The 23,410-nt window shown below is 44.0% G+C and overlaps 1 protein-coding gene across 1 annotated transcript; it reads left to right on the forward strand.

Moving 5' to 3' along the window:
* The first annotated feature begins 232 nt into the window (after positions 1-232).
* LOC308586116 (uncharacterized protein) lies at positions 233-22,048 on the forward strand. The gene is made up of 10 exons (XM_081192393.1): positions 233-687; positions 3,916-4,008; positions 4,392-4,540; positions 6,198-6,354; positions 6,673-6,765; positions 12,987-13,232; positions 14,650-14,739; positions 16,277-16,419; positions 17,793-17,973; positions 19,106-22,048. The coding sequence occupies exons 1-10, from the start codon at positions 511-513 to the stop codon at positions 19,118-19,120; spliced, it is 1,344 nt and encodes a 447-aa protein (XP_081048519.1). The 5' UTR covers positions 233-510; the 3' UTR covers positions 19,121-22,048.
* Positions 22,049-23,410: the final 1,362 nt, after the last annotated feature.

Here is a 23,410-nt window from a genome sequence, read left to right on the forward strand (position 1 = left end):
GCCCCTCAATGAGGCCACACTTAGATTCACAAAATGTTTAGGGGTCTGCATCTCCCCAGAAAAAAGCACTGCGTAAACCACTTTGACATATTTGGAAAAGCAACCATTTTATATTATTCCTGGCAGAGCATTGCATTTCTTCTGTATTCCTCTCATCCCTTTCCATTATTTTTTTAGCTGCCTTTATGTCTAGAAACCTGTTCTTCATGTGGGATTGCCTATGCCATTATTCATTCCTATAAGGTTAAAATTCAGGCCAGCTGAAGCGCTGTAGCAATTTGGCAACTGCTTGATTGGAAATGGCCAATGAGACTGTGCTTCTCCCAGGTCCTACATTCTTCAGTCCATTCATCGCTTATGTGTAATAATCATCCAGGTAACTAGGTAGCCCAAGGTATTTAAGAAGGAATGAGCACAGCTCTCTCTCCCCCTTTTCGCTCTTGGATAGGTACATGCAGGCAGATCCTTGGCTCTACCGACTGACAGAACATTTACAAAACTGCAAGCAACATGTGTTACGGGAGATGCATTAAATATGTTGGGTACAAGCTGTTGATTCTTGCTGTGCTCTGCATCGTAGCAAACATCCTGCTTTATTTTCCCAATGGAGAAATAGGATACGCTTCGCACAACCACCTCAGCAGATACGTTGGCTGTCTTCATGGCATTGTAGGAGGAGGTATTTTGGTGAGTAACAAATCACTGTATGTTTCCTTTCTCACAATGGGTGTTCTTATGTTTCTCTTCCCTCAGCTGCTGAATTTCATGTTTCAGAAAAATTTCCACATGGCCTCACTGGATTTGGAATCTTTGCCATATTTTTATTGTTTATGTTTACTTTTTTAAGTTTCAAAAATTCAGAGTTGTGCAGAACAAAAAGCCAACAAAATGAACTGCAAGGTTTTTTTTCCCTTTTCAAAATTGACCTTGTGGGACGATCTGTCCTTTCAGAGTCCTAAACTGATGTTGCTCTAGTCAAGACCAAAGTGTCTTGGCTGGCATCCCTTGGAAGCCACCAAGACATCTGCTGAAGAATTGAAGTTAAACCAGAAAGTTTAACCAGAATGATACTAGTGGGGCCTGCAACAAAATGTTGCAGTATATCCCCACCTCCTGAGAGGAGCACTCTTATTCAGAGCTCCAGACAGCCTAGAACAGGATCCTTGAAGGCCTCTGTGAGGTGGTTGTGGGAGATTCAGAAATAAGGAATGGAATAAAAGATATTTCACCCACCTTCTCCTGCTGAGCACGAATTCTATTTTATGGTGATATAGTAAAACTTACTATATACTTACTATATATTGTCAGAGTATTGAGAAGATTAAGTTGCTCTTTTCCTCTGTTCTCCCATTTCCCCCCTGCTTTCATTTCGCTTTCAAAACTGACACGTAAATATTCCAAATCTCAAAAGTGATGTCTTTTAGACACACACACACACACACACACACACACACACACACAGTGCCTTTCTAGAGTCAATTGTCAACAATTTCCTAAACGATCATAGTTTCATGTCGGGCAGTTTCTTGGTTTCAAATATGGCATTATTTTAAAATTTACAAATGTGTGTGTTACTGAGGGTGCCTCCTGAACAGTAGAAGCCATTACCTTGGTTTCGGGTGTCTCTGTTTCACTTCAAAACTGATCAGTCCTCAACCATCTCATATCCTCCAACTTTCCTCAGGTGAAAATTGGGGCATTTTTCTCTCTCCCTCCACAACTGACCCACCTCAACCCCCCATTTTTTGTTGCTTCTCCGCCCCACCACAGAACATTTCCTATCAGAGAAAGAATAAGTGCCACCGTCATTACACGAACAGGACACAACACACTGTCCTGAGGAAACCCCTTAATCCTGATTTTATTTTATTTTCTTCTTTGGTAAATTTACAAAAAGACAAACCACACACCAATAATGAAATTTTAGAAAGGGGCGAGATTAGATGCAGACAGACAAAGCATTTTTTAAAAAATGTATTTTTAATCTCTTGTTGGAAGCCGCCCAGAGTGGCTGGAGAAACCCAGCCAGATGGGTGGGGTATAAGTAAGAAATTACAGTGGTACCTCAGGTTACAGACGCTTCAGGTTACAGACTCCGCTAGCCCAGAAATAGTACCTCGGGTTAAGAACTTTGCTTCAGGATGAGAACAGAAATTGTGCGGCAGTGGCACGGCAGCAGCAGGAGGCCCCATTAGCTAAAGTGGTGCTTCAGGTTAAGAACAGTTTCAGGTTAAGAACGGACCTCCAGAACGAATTAAGTTCTTAACCTGAGGTACCACTGTAGTATTATTATTATTATTATTATTATTATTATTATTATTATTATTATTATTTATTAAAAGCATTAAAAATAAATAAATCAAGACTCCTTTCTCCCCCTTTGTTCCGCTCCCCCTTTCTTCCCACCCAGGAAGACCCTGCCCTCTGCCTGCCCCTCAGAGCTGGCACATCTTGGTGGCAGCAGCTACCAGCTACCCAAGGGAGGAGGCCGGCCGCAGCGGCCATGGAGAGGCAGTGGGGCACTCCCTCGCAGCTGCCACTGCCACTGCTGCTGCCATTCAGGGCAAACACCAGCCTGAGCTCGAATGCGGCAGCACAGCCGGGGGAAATAGGGACATTCCAGGATCAAAATGGAAGCTTTCACCATTCTGGGACTGTTCTGTTCCTGGAAAATCGGGATGCTTGGAGGAGGATATGCCACCTTCGTTTGCTATAGGAGCTGGCAATGGGGAAGAATACACCTGCAGATATGGCCTCTGGGCAGCTGTGTAGCTGCTGCGGGCTCGAGCAGTCAGGGAATGGGGCAGTAGCAAGGTCAAGGCTGTTTGGGCATGGCAAAAAAAAGAGGCAAACCAATGCTCCTGTTGATCTACCTGAACCTCCCTGACCTTGCCCTCCCACTGTCCCTGGTGGTGACGCTGCTGCCAAGATGCCAGGTCTGTGGTGGCACCCCTCCCTGCTGGCCAGTCCTAGAATTATAGGTGCCTAGGAAGGTGTCGGCTAATAATCCCTTCTCCTACTGTGGTTCATGACATCATTATGACAAGACCTAAACATCCCCTCATCTGATTCAGGCTGATAGTTTTTTCAGCAGCCACCTCTCCCTTGTGCAGCGATGGGGAGGGGCAAATGAAGGAGGTGGAAGAAGTGGCATAGTTTAATTTCAAATTAGGCCAGATTTGATTTAGCCTGTAGCCCATTGGCTAACAAGCTTGAATTGGTACGTTGGCACTTTTAAATAAATACAACCGGTTACCTGTCTTTACAATGGAAACAGAAGTACTATACATGACACAGGGAGGGTTGCAGCTTGGTGGCAAAGCCTTGGCAGCAGGTCCAAAATTCAATCGCTGGGAGCTTCAGGTAGGGCTGGGAGAAACTTCTGCCTGAAGCCTTGGAGCGCAGCTGCCGGTCAGTGTTGACAGCACTGAACTAGATGGACCAATGGTTTGACTCAGGAGATGAAGTCTAATCCATTAATTATGGTGGTCTGATATTGGGTAACTGCAAGAAAATCTTTCGGTTTAATTAGCTAGAAGAAATTGGACATAAATGTGATACAAGATGTAAGCTGAGGCACATCAGTAGGCATGATCGAAACTAATCAGAAACTCATACTGAGATGTGGGGTGCAGTTACAGTGGTACCTTGGGTTACAGACACTTCAGGTTACAGACTCCGCTCACCCAGAAATAGTACCTCAGGTTAAGAACTTTGCTTCAGGATGAGAACAGAAATCGCACAGCGGCATCACGGCAGCAGCGGGAGGCCCCATTAGCTAAAGGTTGAGAACAGTTTCAGGTTAAGAACGGACCTCCAGAACGAATTAAGTTCTTAACCCGATGTACCACTGTACAATCACTGATCTAATATAATTGTTTGCAATACAACTGTTTGTTTTTAAATTAAACCTAGGTGTTGATCCCGGCATTTGTGCTCATTGGACTCGAAAATGAGGGGTGTTTCCATGGATGCTTTCCCCATGAGCACTATGGGAGAAACTGCGCAGTAAGTGAGCCTTTTCCCTTTGCCAGCCATTTAAATATAAGACCTAATCAGAAACTCAGAGGAGGCTGTGCATTCCTTTCGTTGGTGGTGGGTACCCATCGCAGCTGGTTGGGTGGAAGGCAGGGAGGCCAACACTAGGTGGCGCCAGAGCCAATGGCAGGCAGAGCCAACCATTTCTAATGTTGTCCTCTTCCCTACTGAGTTCTACACTTGGACTGATTAGGAGGAACCTGACAACCAGAACCACACCCCAGACTATTTCTTAAGCAAGAAGGCAAGGAGATGGGACTGGCTGAGGGCAGACTGGAGTGGTGGGGCAATACCCCATTTGCCTTAACAGACCAGCCTCCCCTGACTCCATTCTTTCTACTTTCTTATTGTAGCTGCTGGCATCAGTCGTGGTGGCCGCTGTTGGGATTCTCGGTGCTGGATACTGCTTCATCATTTCAGCTTTGGCTTTGGCCGAAAGACCTTACTGTTATTGCACTGATGACCACAGCGGGTGCTATCCGTTCTTAAACACTCATGGAGGGTATGTAAGCTTTCCTGTGGCAGACTGCAGGGGCAGGGTGCCTTTTTGACTGCAACACTCATCATCTTGGGCAACCAGCCGTGTGGACTGAGAATGATGAGCTCAAACACCTTTGCATACTGCCCAGGCATCAGAGTCTATTATGTCTCTGTTGCTGGTTTTATTTTGATTTTTTAAGACTATCTTGTCTGATTATATTGGCATTTTAAAGGTATATTTTATGTAAACTGCCTGGAGGTTTTGATTATTAAGTAGTACAGTGATTCTCAAAGTTTTTTTTCCTGAGCCACACTTTCAGAATGAAAATTTGCTTGCGCCACACTGAAATTTTTATTGATGAGAAATACACTGAAAAAGGAAAATCTCTTTCTGTTTCCACACCATATTTTTCCGTGTATAAGAATATATATTTTCCTAAATTTTTGAAGCTTAAAATAAGCGATTGTCTTATACACGGATAGTGCATAGTGTATTTTCTTAATTTCGAGTCCCAAAAAATAGGGGGCGTCTTATTCACAGGAAAATACGGTGTGTGTGTGTGTGTGTGTGTGTGTGTGTGTGTGTGTGTGTGTGTGTGTATGCATGCTTTAAGTATGCATACAGATTCAATGAGAGATGTGACTTGGCTTTTGCTGGGTAATCTTTTATATTAAGTCTAATTTGAGATAAACAAACTTTCATATCCTCATCAACACAAATGAATTGTTTAAGTGTTTCTGTGATTGCCCTTGAATCTTCCCACCCCTCTTGCCATATTCTCCTGCCACACCCTTTGAGAACCACTGAAGTAGTATATATTACATCCTGTCATTCATCACCATCCCTGACCACTGGTCCTGCTAGCTAGGGATGATGGGACTTGTAGTCCCCAAACAGCTGGAGACCCAAGTTTGGGAAACCCTGGTGCACACAAATGAATAAACTTGGGTACGAGAATGCATTGGGGAAGATTGCTTCCAAGAATGTGTATCGGGGGGGGGGGAGCCTACAAAAATGTATATACCAAGTGGTACCTTGGTTCTCAAACTTAATCCATTCCAGGAGTCCGTTCGACTCCTGAAACTGTTTGAAAACCAAGGTGCGGCTTCTGATTGGCTGAAGGAGCTTCCTGCACTCAATCGGAAGCCGCAGAAGCCGTGTCGGACATTCGGCTTCCGAAAAACATTCACAAATTGGAACACTTACTTCCGGGTTTGTGGCATTTGGGAGCCGATTTGTTCGGGAGCCAAGCCGTTCAAGTACCAAGGTGCCACTGTTTGAGTACTAAAATTCGGATGAATTTTCAGGAGGACTTTTCTTAGAAATTGCAAACTGATGCAGAAATGTGAAGAACTGAACTTAAGTCTGAAAAAATAAGAAACGGAAAGAAATAAAAAGTGACAGATTTGTCTATTTCTAGATGCAGACAGTCCCTCTCCAGGGAGGAAAAACCGTGTTGTGAGGAGATTTTCTGACTGCTGTTTTTCTCTCTCCCTTCCTCCCTGTCTGAAAAAGCAGCGTATATTCACGGCAGCGCAGGAATAGGGAGCAAATATCTTCAAAATATTAAGCGGGGACAAAGGCTATTAAATTTATTAGAACAATTTGTTGTTGTTCTTGTGACACCTTCCCCCCACGTCCACAGCTACAAATTAATATTTGTGATTGTTTTCAATAGGTACCTGTGCCATGAGCCAAGGCACATTGTTACCTGGAACGTGACCCTGTTTGCCATCCTGCTTGTTCTGAGTGGGATCGAAATAATTATCTGTACCATTCACATAATAAGGGGCTGTCTCGGAGGTGCATGTGCCGTGTGCCACGTTCACAAAGAGGTAAGTGTGTTTAAAGGCTACCCAAAGCTTTCAACAAGTATTTTTGGGGTTATTTGATCACACAGAAACTGCCCATGACGCTTTACGAGCTGATTCAGCAAGCCAAGGATGGCCATTATGTCTGTGTCATTAGGAAATTCGTGCCTGGACAAGCGAATACAAAGTATATTTCTATATTTATTGCATTTATAGGTCCCTTTTGGGCAATGCCCTCAAAGCAGCCGTACCATAAAAATGTAAATCCAATAAAATGTTAGCAATTACAACGCAGCGAAACAGACATCAAAAAGAACCAAACACTACTAATTGGTTTTGCAGCACAGAATCGATCCAACTTGTGGGCCCCAACCAAATGAGTGTTGCTGCTCAAGAGAGCTGGGCATGTGCTTAAAACACTCCCAAGCGGCTTCAGTGTGACTTAAAAATGCTTGGCCACAATCCAAAATAGAGGTGAGTGCATTCATGTTTATAGGGTTGCATCTGAATAAATGATGTTTGGAGTAGACACACTGAATACAATTGACTTCTGTCGGTCATGACCATTTGTACCAATGACTCTACTCTGAGTGTGACATATCTGGACACAACCCATAGATTTCAGCGCAATGATGTATTTTCAGTGCTATCTTGGATTGTGGCTCTTAGCTTTGGCATTAGAGCAGTGTTCTTCAACCTTAGGTCCCCAGATGTTGTTGGACTACAATTCCCATCATCCCTGATCTCTGGTCCAAGCTGGCTGGTGATGATGGGAGTTGTAGTCAAAGAACATCTGGGGACCCAAGGTTGGAGAACACTGCATGACAGTATGCCTTTCCCAAATGTTGCATAATGTTACATCAGTGGGATTTGCTCATATGAAAATATGAGAATGTGTGCAAGTGTCCCATGGTGTTAATTTCCTCCCAAACTTTCTAAATGATTTGACCACCAGAGCTTTTACTGGTGCCATATTTAGTTTTATAATCTTCTGGTCTCATAAGGAGTATCTACCAACCATTTTACTTCCAAACATTGTTCCTTTGGTCCTTGAGTGACTATCATTTTCTCTTTGTCATGGGAACATCGGATGGTCAGTCAACTGAAATCTTGTTGTATAGGAGTGAGAAACATCACACAAGGAAGAAGCCCCAGTATTTTCTGTGTGAATGACAGACTCTACCAAAGGATGCCAACACTAAAATTGGTATCACAACAGGCGATCTAGCAAAGGGGAGTTTCCCCCATTCAGATCAGTGCATCAGCTCTGAAAATGAGTCATGATCCATTGAAATTGACCTTGAATTCAGTGAACTCTGCATTGGGCTGCCTATATTGTATAAATGGATAAGGGTTTTGGATTCTGGGCTATTGCTCTCATGTATTTATCAAATGTGTGTTTTTAATCTTTTACAGACCTGCCCTTGCTAAAGCGCTTGGACTTGGAAATGGGTTGAAAACTTCTCATACTTCACTGTAATTATTCCTGTATTTTTTTGAACTGAGACAAAACTCATATTCTTAGCACTCGTTTTATATAGCATATGTACTCTGTTCATGTCACATACATTGTTCCCGAATAGCATTGTTTAAAAACTTCTAGCACGTAGCTCAGCAATTAAAAAAAGTATATTGCGTCAGATCCCCTTTGAGCTCTCTTATGTTACAGAAATGTAACTATATTGTTAGCTGTGTAAGCACAGACCGATGGATCATTTAGGCTGCAACCTTGAACCCACGTAACTGGGAGTAAGCCCTACTGAACTCAGTGAAATTTACATCTGAGTAGACATGTATAGGATTGCGTTGTTAGCATATATTATACAGTTTTCCATCGTTAATCGGATGATTTTCAATGTTCTATTTTTCATGCATAAATTGATTTTCCCCAACAAGATGTTTATTGCTTCAAATGACAGCACTAGGAGCTGTAGCTGAGTAATGGTACCAGTAAAAGCTTGGACTCATTTTATTAGGGATCATGGGCGTAACCAGGATTTATATTAGGGAGGGGCAGGACACCTGTCACCGTCCTCTGTCTGGCTCTGTCTAGCAGATTCGGAATGAAATGTTGTTTTAAATTACTTTTTGTTTTTACCCCAAGTGCTCAGAAAAACCTGTCAATCTTTCTACGGTTTCTATTTTTAGTAAAGTATTTTTATTTATTTACTTCATTTAGGAGGGGGGCAAGTGCCCCCCTGCCCCCTTGCCTATGCCCATGTTAGGGGCGCGTCATATATCTCCTCCTTCAGGTGTTTGAATGTACCTGGGGAGGGAGCAGAGTTGAGTACATTAGCTCCACATCCCACCACCATGGGAGCAAATTTCAGATGCAAAGGTCTTGAAGTGTGATTCTAAGCTGAACCCACATAGAAGTCTTCCTGAGATTGAGACCCTTGCCTTGCTTGCATTCTCAAGCATGGGGAAGATTCTGAGTATGTTTAGCCAAATGCACTTAGAATAAACTTCAGACCTTTGCGCTTGGTGTGTTGAAGTCAGAAGTGGAGTTGAGGTCAGGGCTGGTGTGCATTCTCCACCTTCCTCCCTCAGTCTCTGTCTTCACACATTCCATGGAATGCCTGATTAGGGCTGGAGTTGTATTATTTATCCTTTCTGGATATATAGATATATTTGGGAAGTGCATACCTAAGGAGCAGAGAGGCTGCTTCCTTGAACATTGTATCCTCCTATAGAAGAAGGAAGTAAGATGACGTCAAGGTGGGAAGGAGTGAAGGAGATTCGACTTAAAAAAGATTGGGTTGAAAATTAAGATGACGGTAATCCATAACAGTAACAATAAAAAACCCCCACAACCCCCACGTGTGTTTTCTTTCTTTTCACGTCTTTCATAGAGATTCATTTCACTGCCGAACAAAATTCACAGTTAAATATACAGATCTGAGAAGGTTATGAATGAATTGGCACCGGAAATAGACCACATGAAGCGCTGCAAGGAAATCGCTAAAGAGAAAGGAAACTCGTGCGCTAAAATTAGAAGCTATTGCATCTCTGTAGTAAGTGAAATAAAAAAGAACTGCAGAGTTGGAAGGGGACCTTGCGGGTCATCTAGTCCAACCCCCTGCAACGCAGGAATCTCAACTAAAGCATCCATGACAGATGACCATCAAACGCCTCCAAGAAAGGAGAGCCCACAACCTCCCGAGGGGGACGGTTCCACTTCTGAAATAACTACCAAACTACAACTCCCAGCATTCTTTGAAGAAACCTTTGTAGTTAAGTGGTATAAAACCATCTTATGCTTGTAGTGTACATGTGTCCCTTGTCTTTCATCTCTCCTCATTGTAAGAAGATATCCTCTTGCACACTTGATTTGCACTTAGTGCAAAACTGGAAGTGATCTTTACACTCATGACAAAAATCTTTTCGGCTTTCTTATGCAAGCAGAGACTAACATGAAATGATGGCAATGACATAACGCCTACCGATGAGTTCTAAATCCTTTCAGAACAAAAACCTTATGTCTGGCAAATGAATTGCTTTTGATCAAATTTGGTTTTAGTCGGCAGGTAGGTTATTCAACTCTCTCGGCAAGCAACAACAACTAGGAAACTTGTCATTTATGGGAATGTAGCTGTAACTATTGCAACACTAAGCAACAGTTGAGAAACTGTCTGTTAATTAGCAATCCAACAAAAGCAGAAGACATTTCTTCTGTTTGGCATGCACAATCTATGATTAAAATTTTTTGCCTGTGGAAAGCCACTTTGAGCTGTGGAAAAACAGCACACAAATGGTGTGGTCTTCAGACATTGCATACCAAGTACAACCCAAACTCCCTCCTTACAACTTCTTTCTGGGGTGGGAGAAACCCTGCTGCAGGCCTACATTTAGAGCCCTGCCAGAGAGTTGTATATACCATAATCCTATTTGATAAACATAATGTTACTAGCGCCTGCATGCAGTCTGAAATCAGTAGTCACATTTCAACAAACAAAACTGAATCCCCACTAAGAAAAGGAACTTACTCAGTTAAATGATAGCCCTCCCTCAACTTATTCCCACACATCTGCATTTAGAACTGCAGTATACACTGAATTCTGTTGTTGTTGTTTTCAAGAAAAAAAGTTCATCCTATATTTCGATACTGGAATTGAAATTGTTCTACGTTTTTGTGAAAACAGGTTAGGAAGAACATAGAAAGATGCTTTCTACCAGGTATGAGATAATTTTTGTTGCCTAAAGTTGAGCCCAAATGCTGGAGCCAGTAAAAAGTCTTGTTGTACTTTTCACACACGAATTCTTGTCTGCAGCTATCCTTTCCTCATGATGCCACCTGAAACAGGTTGCCACACCCTGGTGCATGGAAGACCCAGCCTTTGGTCAAACTAGTTGTTCACCTAACCTAGTGTTGTCTATTTGGCTCTGAATGACAGGGTTTCAGGAAGAGGGACCAAATTGGTCCAAATATAAGCCACGTCCAAATATAGGCTGCACCCCCCAAAACAAGATCTTTTTGAAAGGAAAACATGTACCATAAAGCTCTGGCATCATAGCTGCCAACTTTTCCCTTTTTTAAAGGGAAATCCTATTCAGAATAAGGGAATTTCCTTTTAAAAAAGGGAAACGTTGACAGCTATGTCTGATACCACCCAGTGCTTTTTTACAATCTAAAAGGTACAGTACATTCAGCCTGTAGTCCTGTCCAGCAATGAAATAACTCACCAAAGCAACGAGTGATACCTGTTGAGAAGGATAGGTGATCCTTTTACAAAAAAACCCCTTCTGAAGTATCCCAAAGCCCTACGTGGGTCCCATATCTCATTTTAAATATCTACCTAGAAGTACATGATTATAAACCTCACTCAGGTTTTATACAAGCCAGATTTTTTTTTTGGGGGGGGGGAGTGCAGCCTATATTCAGACCAATACAGTATTACCCATCACCTGCTTTTAACAGTTATGCCTGTTTGTTCTTATGGGTATCACATATTAAAGTACAAAAAAACCCAAACCTCTTTGAAATGGAGACAAATTCTACTGCATCTTAACTGGGACAGTCACTTCGAGTGGGAAGGTGAGCGAATGATTGGGGATGGGCTAAGACTTCTTTTGGGATGCAGAGGCATGTAAACATCAACTCCTTATTCCGGGTGCTCATCCAGCTCTCTGGAAACTTGGAGCCAACTTGGAGCCTCATCCTCGCAAAGCAGCACCAAGGTAAAGAAGAGAATTGGTTTGGCGTCCTAATCAACTGTACCTCATACAGCGTTGGCGCATCTGGCAAGAGGGCATGTTTTCCGGGTGAGCTTGAGACTCCAAACTCAGTTAAATGCCAACTCAATTGTATGCTGCTATGGAAAACTGGGACGCAGGTGGCGCTGTGGGTAAAAGCCTCAGCACCTAGGGCTTGCCGATTGAAAGGTCGGCGGTTCGAATCCCTGCGGCGGGGTGCGCTCCCGTCGTTCGGTCCCAGCGCCTGCCAACCTAGCAGTTCGAAAGCACCCCCGGGTGCAAGTAGATAAATAGGGACCGCTTACAAGCGGGAAGGTAAACGGTGTTTCCGTGTGCGGCTCTGGTTCGCCAGAGCAGCGATGTCACGCTGGCCACGTGACCCGGAAGTGTCTGCGGACAGCGCTGGCCCCCGGCCTCTTGAGTGAGATGGGCACACAACCCTAGAGTCTGGCAAGACTGGCCCGTACGGGCAGGGGTACCTTTACCTTTACCTTTATGGAAAATAAAAAGCAGGCAGTCAATTGGTCATACCTACATAACCCTGTCTTGTTTTTCTTTTATTTTTGGAGAAACCCTGGCTGGATCCAGCGGTGGAACTAGCCAATGGGGCACCCAGAGCCATAGCTGTCAACTTTTCCCTTTTCTTGCGAGGAATCCTAATCGGAATAAGGGTATTTCCCTTAAAAAAAAGGGAAATGTTGACAGCTATGCCCAGAGCGGTGCACATGCCATGCACCCAGGGGGTGGGGTGAGCTGCCGGGATGTGTGTGTGTGATCGGCAAGGCGATCAGTGCCCAGAGGAGATTTTGTCACCCCCTCTCAAGGATGACACCAGGGTCGTACCGCCCCGCACCCCCCTTCCTATGCCCCTGGCTGGATCTAGACACATCAAAAAAAGCGATTCAGTTAAATGCATTGTAAACTTCATACAGTGGTACCTCAGGTTAAGTACTTAATTTGTTCCGGAGGTCTGTTCTTAACCTGAAACTGTTCTTAACCTGAAGCACCACTTTAGCTAATGGGGCCTCCCACTGCCGCTGCACGATTTCTGTTCTCATCCTGAAGCAAAGTTTTTAACCCGAGGTACTATTTCTGGGTTAGTGGAGTCTGTAACCTGAAGCGTATGTAACCTGAGGTACCACTGTAAAGGGAAATCCCATTGGCGAAAGACAGGACTCCACAGCACCATCTGGTGTCATAGTGTTATAATTCATATAAAGCACTTTTTCTTTACTGAGTCTTCCGAAGAGCGACTGAGGTTTGAGTCGGAATTCCCTTTAGAGGTGAATTTCCTCAGAGGAACACCCTCCCCTCCTCTCAAGGATATGACAAGAACTCCAGCCAGTGGCCCTTGCCTTTTGTTCTACGAACCGCAAAGTTTTTATTTGCTGGGCACTGAGCTTGTTTGAGAAGAATCATATCCCAGCAACCGGGTTCTTGTCAATGCGAAATGACTCAGTTGAAACAAGAAAGTTGAGATGTTTGACAGCTTGGCAGGAAGGATTGGCCACCACCTTCTCTGCCCTTTTGAGATGGGGTTACAAAAGTGTGGGGGCTGCCTCAGTTGCCTGTTAATCCCCCTAGCACTTTGGAGCATTGTTATAAATATCCTGCTCTATTTTCCTGATGGGAAAGCTCTGTATGCTTCCAGCAACAATCTCACCAACTATGTGTGGTATTTTGAAGGAATCTGTTTCTCTGGTATTATGGTAAGTGCGGTTTCTGCTTTCTTTTTTCCATCGCTTCTCTAGGGATGCCTGCAACAAGGTGATAATCTGCTGTGTGATCTTGCAATGTCAGAAGGGGCAGATGGGGGGAAGAAAAGAGAAGTGACTTTATTTTAGAGACAGGAAATGTAATTGGGAGCCTGAAATCAAGGGCGACAGCCACCCAAAAGAAAGTGCTTTTTAATATAGGCTTGTTTGCCAACAACATACAAAAGCATTTACTACAGAGGAGGGATGGGGGGGGATTCATTTCACATTTAAAGCCGAATCGATCAAATCTGCATTTTCTAGAACAATATGAGAACCGAAACCGAAAGCCTTCCAAAATTCTCACTTATTTGAATTTTGTGAAACATTTGTAAACTAATATTTTTACAAATATATTAGGGGAAAGTGTGCATATGTCAGTGAACATAACTTACAAAATGCATTATATCAGGGGAAATTGCTTGCAAAAAAGGGTATGTTAAAATGCTGATCATTTTTATAAGGATTTTTAAAAACAAAAAAAGGAAAAACCACCATCACTCTGCGAATGGTGGCAGAAATGTGGAGAATTTAACTTTAAACTGGGGAAAAAATGGAAAACTGAGAAAACCAAAATTGGCAGAGCCTTCCATCCTACTCTAGAGTAATATAAGTGTGATCTCAATATGTATGACATGGGCTTGAACTAATGAGAACTAGCAGGTGATATGACTATGGTAGCCACTGTTTGTTGGACTGAATACCAAACAAAGTGCTTCCTTTATTCATTTATGTATTTCAAAGTGTTTATACCATTGAATTCAAAATCAGAGTAGCTCAGTGTAGAGTTACATAAGGCAACTGTGCTTATTGGAAAACACGCCCCTTTGAAATTAGCAGGACTGCCTTCTAAGTAAGTAAGATCAGGAGTTAGGTTGTTAAATTAAGTCAAATGGATTTCAATGGGACTTCATGGTGACTATCCTTTGTATTCCCCTCAATATAGAGGAGGTAAAAGGTAAAAGGACTCCTGACTATTAGGTCCAGTCGTGGCCGACTCTGGGGTTGCGGCGCTCATCTCACTTTACTGGCCAAGGGAGCTGGCGTACAGCTTCTGGGTCATGTGGCCAGCATGACTAAGCCGCTTCTGGCGAACCAGAGCAGCGCAAGGGAACACCGTTTACCCTTTTTATCTACCTATTTATCTACTTGCACTTGACGTGCTTTTGAACTGCTAGGTTGGCAGGAGCAGGGACCGAGGAATGGGAGCTCACCCTGTCACGGGGATTCAAACCGCTGACCTTCTGATCGGCAAGTCCTAGGCTCTGTGATTTAACCCACAGTGCCACCTGCGTCCCTCTTTATAGAGTCTATAAGAATGTGATATTATTGGATCCCGTATCCTCTGTGACTTCCACTCCTGCCTTTCCAGATGCTTATGCTGGCAGCACTTTTAATATTCCTGGACCGAGACACCTTCCAAAAATGCTGCCCAAGTGAAAGCTGCACCAGGACCTACAGGGTGCGTATCTTGCTTCCACACATGGCATTTGTGCCGCAAACTTCCTTTGACCCCTTCTGCTCCCATCTCCTTCCTTATTCTGTACCGGAGAGGAAAAGAAAGAGGCTACCTCTGATCTCCACAGCTCCTCCTGGGGTGAAAAACAACAACAGGAAGAAGTGCTCCCACTGCTCTCAAATTGACGGAAACGTTTTCTGTTTTTGTATGAGATACTCTGGGATTCCGGCCAATTTCTTCCTGCCTCAAACGCTCATCACTGTGGGGTGAATCACACGTTGCTTCCAGACAACCTGTTTTATTGAGCATTCATCCTGACTTGTTTGCACAAAGCTTGCTGGGAGATTAGATGGCATTGGATATTTATTGAGCATTCATTCTGATCTGCGAGGCTGTGGGGAGGGCAGAGTGAGCTGGATGCAGCAGCCATGCGCCCTTTGATCCCAGCCCAGCAATTGGCCTGGCAGCTGTCTCCCCCCCCCACGCTACACTCCTGCTCCCCCCCTAAAACCAGCACCCATATTGAGAATGTTGACAGCGAATCCAACTGAGAGGTGTTGCAAACAAAATCTGCCCTTATTCCCTTATGGGGCATACAAGAGCCCTTTATAGAATCCTTTGTAGGTTCTCCATTGGTAGGAGAAAATAACAGGGGCCAACCAGAGAATATTGAGAAGCAAAGCAGCTAGTAAGCCTGATTTTTATTAAAGCTGTTGCAACAGGGTGCTCCCCTCACACGCAGAAGGAGGACCCAGAACAAAGGTGTGCCTGCCCTTATATAGACATTTTAAATTCCCTGCCCTGGAGCTCAAGACCACCCCTCCATACATACATCACAGAAGGGGTGTAACCCAAGACCACCCCCCACAAACATCATACCTATATCATAGAAAAGGTGGTCTACAACAGAAATCTGAATGTTGTTGTTTTTCCTATCTGCCAGGTTAACTGATAATGTCTTATCTGATTGCCTTTCCTGGTAGTCTGGCCATTCCTTTGTAATGGTGATTACCCAATTCCTGAGGCAATGGGAAGGTTCCCTCACCCCCTCCCTCCTTGCAGAGAAAATATTTGGTCAGTTTGGGAGTCAAAACGGTTTCAGGACGGTCTTCCTGTGCTGCTCCAGACATGTGGTCCACATATCTATGTACGTGCTTGGTTGGCACATTTATGAACATTATATATATATATATATATATATATATATATATATATATATATATATATATATATATATATGACCTTAATTTGTTTATTACAGAGGCTATCAGCGTAACTCCCCCCCAGCAAACTTTGTTCAGACAATGCCCCCTTTCTTGCAGCTTGCTTCTATTGTAGCGATAGCATTCCTCCACCAGTTCCAACAAAGTAGAAGTGTATTATTATAACAGACTATGCTATTTTGAGACATTGCCTGCCAACAACATTCATTCTTAATCTGTGCTAAAAATTATTGCGATGGAATTCCTTCACTGTCATAAAGGAAGTGATGGAATTCCTTCACTGTCATAAAGATAACACTGTGCTCTCTTTAATGCAGCGCTTCATTTCAGTTGTGCTTGCCCTGCTAGGCATCGCTTTCTCTGGATACAGCCTGATCATATCTACTTTGGGTTTAGTGCAGGGCCCATACTGCAGAACCTCCGCTGGCTGGGAGTATGCCTTCAAAGACACTGCAGGACGGTAAGAAAGAAAGAAAGAAAGATTGCGGTCTCTAAGGGACAGCTTTGAACCAGCCTCCAAAACACCAGAACAAAACACAGAGAGAGCCAGTGTGGTGTAGTGGTTAAGAGTGGTGGACTCGTAATCTGGTGAACCGGGTTCGCGTCCCCACTCCTCCACATGCAGCTGCTGGGTGACCTTGGGCCAGTCACACTTCTCTGAAGTCTCTCAGCCCCACTCACCTCACAGAGTGTTTGTTGTGGGGGACGAAGGGAAAGGAGAATGTTAGCCGCTTTGAGACTCCTTCGGGTAGTGATAAAGCGGGATATCAAATCCAAACACCCATCTTTTGAAATATAGAGTCAAATGTGCATATATATTAGTAAAAGTAACAAAGGAATATGCCTTCTACTAGGGCAAATTGCTTGCAAAAACGTGTATCTTAGTAGAAATTCGCAGTAAAATGCTGGTGCCTTTGCACGAGGTGTAGGGGCCTGCAGTTAGGATCCAGGTTAGTTTTCAGTATGTCCCATGGAGTTTGATGGAATGAGGTGAAGACAATCTGAAAAGGCAAAACCTACTTCTCCTTCAGTGCATGTGGGGGTTTAGCCCATGCACTAATGGTGCCCTTAGTGCATGCCTGCATGTCTTCCCATAGAAATGAATGGCTGCTATCTGGTCACATGGGGAGAAACTGTGCTTTGAGGCAACATTACAATGGGGACACTTCTGTCCCTGGTAGCCCATCCACAGAGTCAGTGCAAGACGTCTGGCTGCCTGAGGCAAAGGAGATGGTACCTCCCTTCCCATGGACAAAAGCTGGTAGTTGAATCCTACTTCATCACCAGCAATGGGATAATGACTTCCAGTGCACCTGAGATCAGCAGGCTAGTTTGAGGAGTGTAGGCCAAGCCTGTACCACACATAGCTCTGATCTCCAACAGAGCAGATTGACTCCCCAGCAACTGCCACCTTAGGCAATTGCCCACATTCTGCCTAATGCTAGAGCTGGCCCTGACCACTCAATATTGATGCAGAAACTCTAATGGGGAGTAACATCCCTCACATCTCTAGAAAGCAGCTCCAGAAATGCAGGGGACAAAGGCAACATGTTTCACAGGAGCCATATTTGGGAGAGGAACTGAGGCGGAAGGAAGCAGTATTGTCACCATGGCTAGTTCACAGGGCTAGAAGCATGGTTAGATTTAGAAAAGGAAGTCTGGCTCAGTTTCCTTCTTTGAAATAGCCTCAAAGATGGATGAGAAGATGAGGAGTCATGTGGCTATAGCTCTGAATGGGGACCGAAACTTCCCCTGCCTGCCAAACTCGACAGGCCTTGAGGTAAATCTACAATAATAGCTTCTAACTTCTTTATGCTGCTGTTTCTCTGATAGCTACCTCACGGATCACGCCTCCTGGTCCGAATGCTCCGAACCTGCCTATGTAGTGGAGTGGAACATCATTTTGTTTTCTATTCTGATAGCTCTTAGCGGCCTCCAAATGTTGATCTGCTTTCTGAAAGTGATTGCGGAGCTAAAGAGGATACTTTGTGGGACCTATTCTGTCTTTGTTCAGGTAAGAGAATCATTCCAGAAGCTGCTTTAAAAAACAGCAAAGAAACAAACCCGTTCTTATAGTCATAGCTCTATGGCTAAATGCTCTTCTGTGAAGGATTTGAGTTCCACCCAGTGCTTCCTTTTGTAGAAAAGTAGGTGCCGGTACTCACTATGAAGTTGTTACACTAAGTGCCACACTTTTTGACAAAAAAACAGAGGTGCCAGAAACTAGGTAACCCCTAGTCTTGAGTACCCCCTGGGGGAAAATGCAGTGCTCCCACTATGCGTTTCTGCCCTGGAATATTTGGGTATAAAGGTAAAGGGACCCCTGACTGTTAGGTCCAGTCGCGGACGACTCTGGGGTTGCGGCGCTCATTTCGCTTTACTGGCCGAGGGAGCCAGCGTACAGCTTCCGGGTCATCTGGCCAGCATGACTAAGCCGCTTCTGGTGAACCAGAGCAGCGCACGGAAACGCCGTTTACCTTCCCGCCGGAAGGTGCTACTTGCACTTTGAGGTGCTTTCGAACTGCTAGGTGGGCAGGAGCAGGGACCAAGCAACGGGAGCTCACCCCATTGCGGGGATTCGAACTGCTGACCTTCTGATTGGCTTTGTGGTATAGGCTCTGTGGTATAGGCAGGGCTATGAATATGGTCGCGGGTGGCGCTGTGGGTAAAACCTCAGTGCCTAGGACTTGCCAATCGTATGGTCGGCGGTTCGAATCCCCGCAGCGGGGTGAGCTCCCGTCTTTCGGTCCCAGATCCTGCCCACCTAGCAGTTCGAAAGCACCCCTAAGTGCAAGTAGATAAATAGGTACCGCTTTATAGTGGGAAGGTAAATAGCGTTTCCGTGTGCTGCGCTGGTGCTGGCTTGCCAGAGCAACTTCGTCACGCTGGCCACGTGACCCGGAAGTGTCTTCGGACAGCGCTGGCTCCCAGCCTCTTAAGTGAGATGAGCGCACAACCCTAGAGTCGGACACGACTGGCCCGTATGGGAAGGGGTACCTTTACCTTTACCTTTTATGAATATGGTAAGTATGGTAAATGAATAAATAGCGCTTGTCTGCGAAGCTGCATAGGATATAAGTGAAAACTTCCAAGTTCTGGTTTAACTTGTAAGTTAAAATTTGACCTCTTTCTGTTCTTTCCCACAGCCTGCACTGATCTAACATTCATGAGAAAAGAAGCACAGACGCTAGCATGTCATCATGTCTTTGATCACACCTTTTGACTTGCTTGATAATGTCTTGGAGTGCTCCTTCTGTTTTGCTGCATTCCTTTTTTTACACACACACGCACGTTTCCATGCCTTAATCATTATTTTTATTCCTTTTCAAAATATTGATACATGAAATTATCAATTAACAACACAAAGAAAAGAACCCCAAACAAGAAAAAAAACCCATCCAGACAGCAACAATACCGTATACTCAAAGTACATCTCCCCCCCTTTTCTGCCGTGATAAACTCATTACTTTTAAAAAAGTGACACTAACCTGTAGTGAATGCATTCAGAAATCTATGGATATAATGTCACATTCTACAACCGGATTCATTTAGACACTTGCCCTCGAAGAAGCCTGTATGAAACAAACTAAATATTTATATGTTACATGGGGTTCAACTCCCTATTTCCCCAGCATGTGATTTATGATGCGGCACACCCTTCTTTGCAGGTGTGCAATGTTTGGCATATCCACATGTTCTTGCTCCCTGTTTTCATCCCTTCCTCCTCCTTTTCTAATCTGTTTACCTTTCAAGCCCCCCTTTGTATTTGCATATACAAGTGGACTTTCGGTCAGGCAACAGGAAGCGCAAGTGTGCTGTGCTCTTGGAGTGAAATATCAGCTTAACTTGAGGGACACTTGCTGAAATAACTGAAGAGGAAGTGCAACAGAATATTTACATGGCGACTCCATCAGATCGGCCTTATATGTGAATTATATATGGATCCAAGTCAGCAGAGATAGAGAGAGAGAGAGATTGAGAGAGAGAACTGCAAAAGGGTGCCAAAGATACCCTGTACAGAGGTACCTTGGGTTAAGAACTTAATTCGTTCTGGAGGTCCGTTCTTAACCTGAAACTGTTCTTAACCTGAAGCACCACTTTAGCTAATGGGGCCTCCTGCTGCTGCCGTGCCGCAGGAACACGATTTCTGTTTTCATCCTGAAGCAAAGTTCTTAACCCGAGGTACTATTTCTGGGTTAATGGAGTCTGTAACCTGAAGCGTATGTAACCTGAAGCGTATGTAACCCGAGGTACCACTGTGTAGGAAACTTTCTGAGAAATTATGTCCTGTTGAGGTTATGTTCACTTTGGGGCTGCATCAAATTGACTGTATCTCGCTCAGCCACCCTGTTATGTACTGACACACCCCATTGGTGGTGAGTGGCATAGGGTTCGATTTTTCCTGGGTAGTCAAACTGGTTTGCTATTTTGCTGGAGAATTGGTGGATAGCTCAGTCAGTAGAGCACAAGACACTTATTCTCAGGGTCATGGGTTTGAGCCCTCCGTTGGGCAAAATATTCCTGCGTTGCAAGGGGTTGGACGAGATGGGCCTTGTGGTTCCGTATAATTCTAAGGAGTGGCTCTTTTTAAAGAAAAAATTGCTGCAGGTGCCAAGGCAGAAAGCAGAGGAGAGGGAGGCTGCTGCAGTGGGATGGGGGGGGGGGAGAATAAGCCTCCCACCCCCTCACAAATGCTGCCTAGTAAGTAGAAGAAGAAGAAGAGTTTGGATTTGATATCCCGCCTTTCACTCCCCTTAAGGAGTCTCAAAGTTTCTGCCCCCACCCTTCAGTCTCTCTTATGTAGTCCACACTTCAATATACCTCCCATTCTGCCACTGCTGGAGGCCCTTCCAGAAGAGACTCTTCCTGGCCTGAGCATCCACATTCTTTGCGATACTCGGTTAGGGCAGTATGAGAGATCCATTGACAAACTTCTGGAAAGATGCCCTCAAGCCGTCTTACCCTACGCCCAACATGAATTGAAGCATGAATGTCGGGTGAGCTTTATTTATTACCTTCATTGAGTCTTAGCTCTGGTTTTCCCCCCTCTCCTTTAAACCCATGAACAAAAAAAGTGCTGCTAGAAAATCGTACAAGTATTTGTACTGCTAACCTTTCCTTAAGCTGATCAGCTTTCCATGCATTTGTTAAACGTGATTAACATAGCACAATTATTCAATACTTTGCTCAGGCATTCTTTTAAAAAACGCTCACAGTTGAAATGTACTTCAGTGGAGGAGTTTGGATTTGATATCCCGCTTTATCACTACCCGAAGGAGTCTCAAAGCGGCTAACATTCTCCTTTCCCTTCCTCCCCCACAACAAACACTCTGTGAGGTGAGTGGGGCTGAGAGACTTCAGAGAAGTGTGACTGGCCCAAGGTCACCCAGCAGCTGCAGGTGGAGGAGCGGAGACGCGGACCCGGTTCCCCAGATTACGAGTCCACTGCTCTTAACCACTACACCACACTGGCATTTGCTCACATTCCACATATCATTTCACTGCAGACTCAGTGCTCTTTTCTCAAGTTACACTCACACAGCGCTCTAAATTGACCTAGATATTTTCTCTGCTGACTGATCTCTTGTCATTCCCCCAACTTGTTGCCCTATGGAGGCGACGCCTATCATTAGTTTTAAGTGGCAGAGTGAAGTGGAGCGCCTGCTTAATTGACCAGTGCCTTTATCGTTAGGATTCCTAGCTCTGAAACTGTACATTAGCAATTATTTGGGGAGGCGGGGAGAAGCAAGGTCACATTTCCAATTTGTGTCCAAGAAACAAAAATAAAAGAAAGAAAAAGACTTTCAGAATTTCACAGCCTCTGTTTAGTGAATGGCTTCTTTGTCTCAGGCTTCAGGGGCAGGGGATTGGGGAGGGACAGGAAGGCGGAAAACATCAGTTTTTGTTCAGGCATCAGCTTGGGTAAGCATGGAAGAGACATCTCAACAGCCACAGCGAAAAAATTATTTGACTATAACGACAGACTTCGAAGAGTTGTTTACAGACGATAACTGAGTGCACAGCCATATTTTGAAACTAAGCCACTGTTGTTTCAAGATTCTGGTTATCAAATAAAGCAATGCAGAGTGTGGCTTGATTCAGTCTGTATCTTATCTGTCTTTACCCCCTATATTTCATAAATTTTCCTCTCCCTAGAAATGGTATTGCTACTGAAGGTCAACTGAGAGCAAAATTGGATGAAATTGCTAATATCTAACTGAAATAAAGCAAATACAAAAAACAGTAGAAGCTACATAAGAAAAACCAGACACTAATATATGCATAAAGGAAGTGGCTTAGCTAAGGTTGAAGCAGAACTTTTGACCATATGTATTCTTGGGATCTATCTGCCTTGAGAGACAATGGAGTGTCACCGGGTTTGAAATCAAACTGCTGGAGAATCGTAGCGCTTGGGGGCATCAGGACCCTAATCTTGACATGCTTTGCCTGTAGGGAATTTTAGTTCTAATAATGAACCTACACACATTAGTCATAGGCGAAGTTTTACAAACTACTGTAATAAAAACTCAATAATAGCAATCCTACTGTGTAAACTTAATTCTGGGATTAATTGCATATCCTTCTTTTTGTTTCCTGCACAATGGCTTGTAAAATTTAATAAGACTTTTATTAATTGCATTTCAGTGAATGCAAATGAACTTAATGAAGCAATTAAGCACAATTTTTCTTGTCAAATTACAGAAGAAAAATGTTCTTACATTGCAGGAAACACATATTAATAGTGCCTTTAAATGTGTGTTTTTTAAAATAGAAAACCCAGATTAGGCCAACTGTATTGTTCTGTGGTCAATTCTAAAACAAAAGATGAAGCCATATATCAGAATAAGCTATAATTACATGAAGTTCAAGATGTTCTGTGAGGTAATTTAGGCAGATGCTGTTTTTGAAAAGGGAGTTTTATGCAGTCAACAGGATGTCCCCAGTGAAAATATGCCTTTCATAGGCATCTCATTGGCCATCATGAGAACAAGCTGCTAGACTAGATGAGCCTTTGGCCTGATCCAGCAGAGCCCTCTTCTTATAGTCTTATGTCAACTATCTAAAAGCTTCAGATATCTTTGCAGCAGAGCAGAGACATCACCTTGCCAACAAAGGTCCGTATAGTTAATGCATGGTTTTCCCAGTAGTGATGTATGGAAGTGAGAGCTGGAACATAAAGAAGGCTGATCACCGAAGAATTGATGCTTTTGAATTATGGTGCTGGAGGAGACTCTTGAGAGTCCCATGGACTGCAAGAAGATCAAAACTATCCATTCTTAAGGAAATCAGCCCTGAGTGCTCACTGCAAGGACAGATCGTGAAGCTGAGGCTCCAGTACTTTGGCCACCTCTTGAGAAGAGAAGACTCCCTGGAAAAGACCCTGATGTTGGGAAAGATGGAGGGCACAAGGAGAAGGGGATGACAGAGGACGAGATGGCTGGACAGTGTTC

Source organism: Podarcis bocagei (assembly GCF_964188305.1).
Source record: "Podarcis bocagei genome assembly, chromosome: 4".
NCBI lineage: Eukaryota > Metazoa > Chordata > Lepidosauria > Squamata > Lacertidae > Podarcis > Podarcis bocagei.